Raw genomic sequence first — 1,697 nt, forward strand, 5'->3', positions numbered from 1 at the left:
ATGTGTGTGTGTGTATGTATGTGTGTGTGTGTATGCAGGCCACTGTACTGGTCTCGTTCTGGCTCAGCATTCACACAAATATGTATTTGAGCAATGCTTTGATTGCATTCATTTGCTCATCCTTTTTGTCCCTTTGTTCTAATGTGTTTAAGTGCCTTTGTGCATCGATGTGGACGAACAGCACGAATTGGTAACTATGGCAACGCCCTTGTCTTTCTGCTTCCAATGGAGGAATCGTATATCAATTTTTTGTCCATCAACCAGAAAGTAAGTTCAGTTTTAGCTGTATCTGAATTTATCAAATGATTTCACCCATCATATATTCTTGTTTGTCAGTTCTATTTTTGTACTAGTGTTGTTTTATACATAAAAAAGATTTTTGCAATTGATTATTAAAAACCTTAGCAACACTTTAATTGGAAGTTGCTGATTATGAAGAATTTTCCTAATAGTCGGTGGGCTAGGGTGGCTCACCGTGCACCCCCACCACTGAACTTCTCAGGTATTTTCATGTACCCTAGAGTCCAGTCTTTCAGAAAATGCATGTTAACAGAAAAAAGTTGGGTCTCACTGCCCCGCAGGGACCTCTTTTTGGCCACACCCCTTTTCTATTGTGGCCATCAAAATTAGGGGTACAGCAAACTTAAATACCAATAACTTTGCTATAAACCAACCGAAATTTAAAAACAAGGTATCAGCAGATTAATCTTGATTAGCTCTGAGATGTACATTAAGCAAGTTTCTGCTTGATAATGTCATCAGGGAGGTCAGTCACAACCCCAACAGAAGACGAAAATTTTCATCTTTTTAGTCTGTAGATTAGAGCCGGTCACCATGCACACCCCATGACTGAACGTCTCTGGTATTTTCATGTATCCTAGGGTCCACTCTTTCAAAAAATGCATGTTAACAGAAAAAAAGTTGGGTTTCACTGTTCCCCAGGGACCGCTTTGTGACTACACCCCTTTTCTATTGTGACCATCAAAATTAGGGGGACAGGAAGCTTAACTCTCAATAACTTTGCTATAAACCAAACTAAATTTAAAAAACAAGGTATCAGCAGATTCATATTTATTAGCTCTTCGATTTAAATGACATTTCATTAAACAAATACGCAAACAATGATGTCATCGGGGGGTCAAAATGTCACTACCCCAACAAAATATGACAATTTTCCTCTTTTTTTAGTCTATGGGGTTGGGTGGGTCACCATGCATACCCCACTGCTGAACTTCTCTGGTATTTTCATGTACCCTACGGTCCACTTTTTCAAATAAAGTATGTTAACAGAAAAACATTGGGTCTCACTGCTCCACAGGGACCGCTTTTTGGCCATCAAAGTTAGGTATGTACAGGAAACTTAACTGCCAATAACATTGCTATAAACAAACCAGATTTTATAAACAAGGTATCAGCTGATTCATATTGATTAGCTCTTCGATTTAAATGACATTTCATTAAACAAATTGGCAACCAATGATGTCATTGGGGGGTCAAAATGTCACTACCCCAACAAAATATGACAATTTTCATCTTTTTAGTCTGTAGATTAGGGTGGGTCACCATGCACACTCCACTACTGAACTTCTCTGGTATTTTCATGTACCCTGTGGATGAAGAGAAGATATTTGCTTAATGAAATGTCATGTTCATTGAAGAGCTAATCAATACGAATCTGCTGATACCTTGTTTATAAA

At 38.1% G+C, this 1,697-nt stretch overlaps 1 protein-coding gene across 1 annotated transcript in view; it reads left to right on the forward strand.

The window, feature by feature from the left end:
* Window positions 1–1,697, forward strand: part of ddx55 (DEAD (Asp-Glu-Ala-Asp) box polypeptide 55) — a gene marked incomplete at its 5' end in the record, with an annotated part of 22,428 nt that overhangs the window by 8,369 nt on the left and 12,362 nt on the right. The window contains 1 exon segment of the mRNA XM_014034393.1: window positions 153–267. Coding sequence (XP_013889847.1) covers window positions 153–267 — 115 coding nt within the window.

This window comes from Austrofundulus limnaeus, unplaced genomic scaffold (genome assembly GCF_001266775.1).
Source record: "Austrofundulus limnaeus strain Quisiro unplaced genomic scaffold, Austrofundulus_limnaeus-1.0 Scaffold2094, whole genome shotgun sequence".
NCBI lineage: Eukaryota > Metazoa > Chordata > Actinopteri > Cyprinodontiformes > Rivulidae > Austrofundulus > Austrofundulus limnaeus.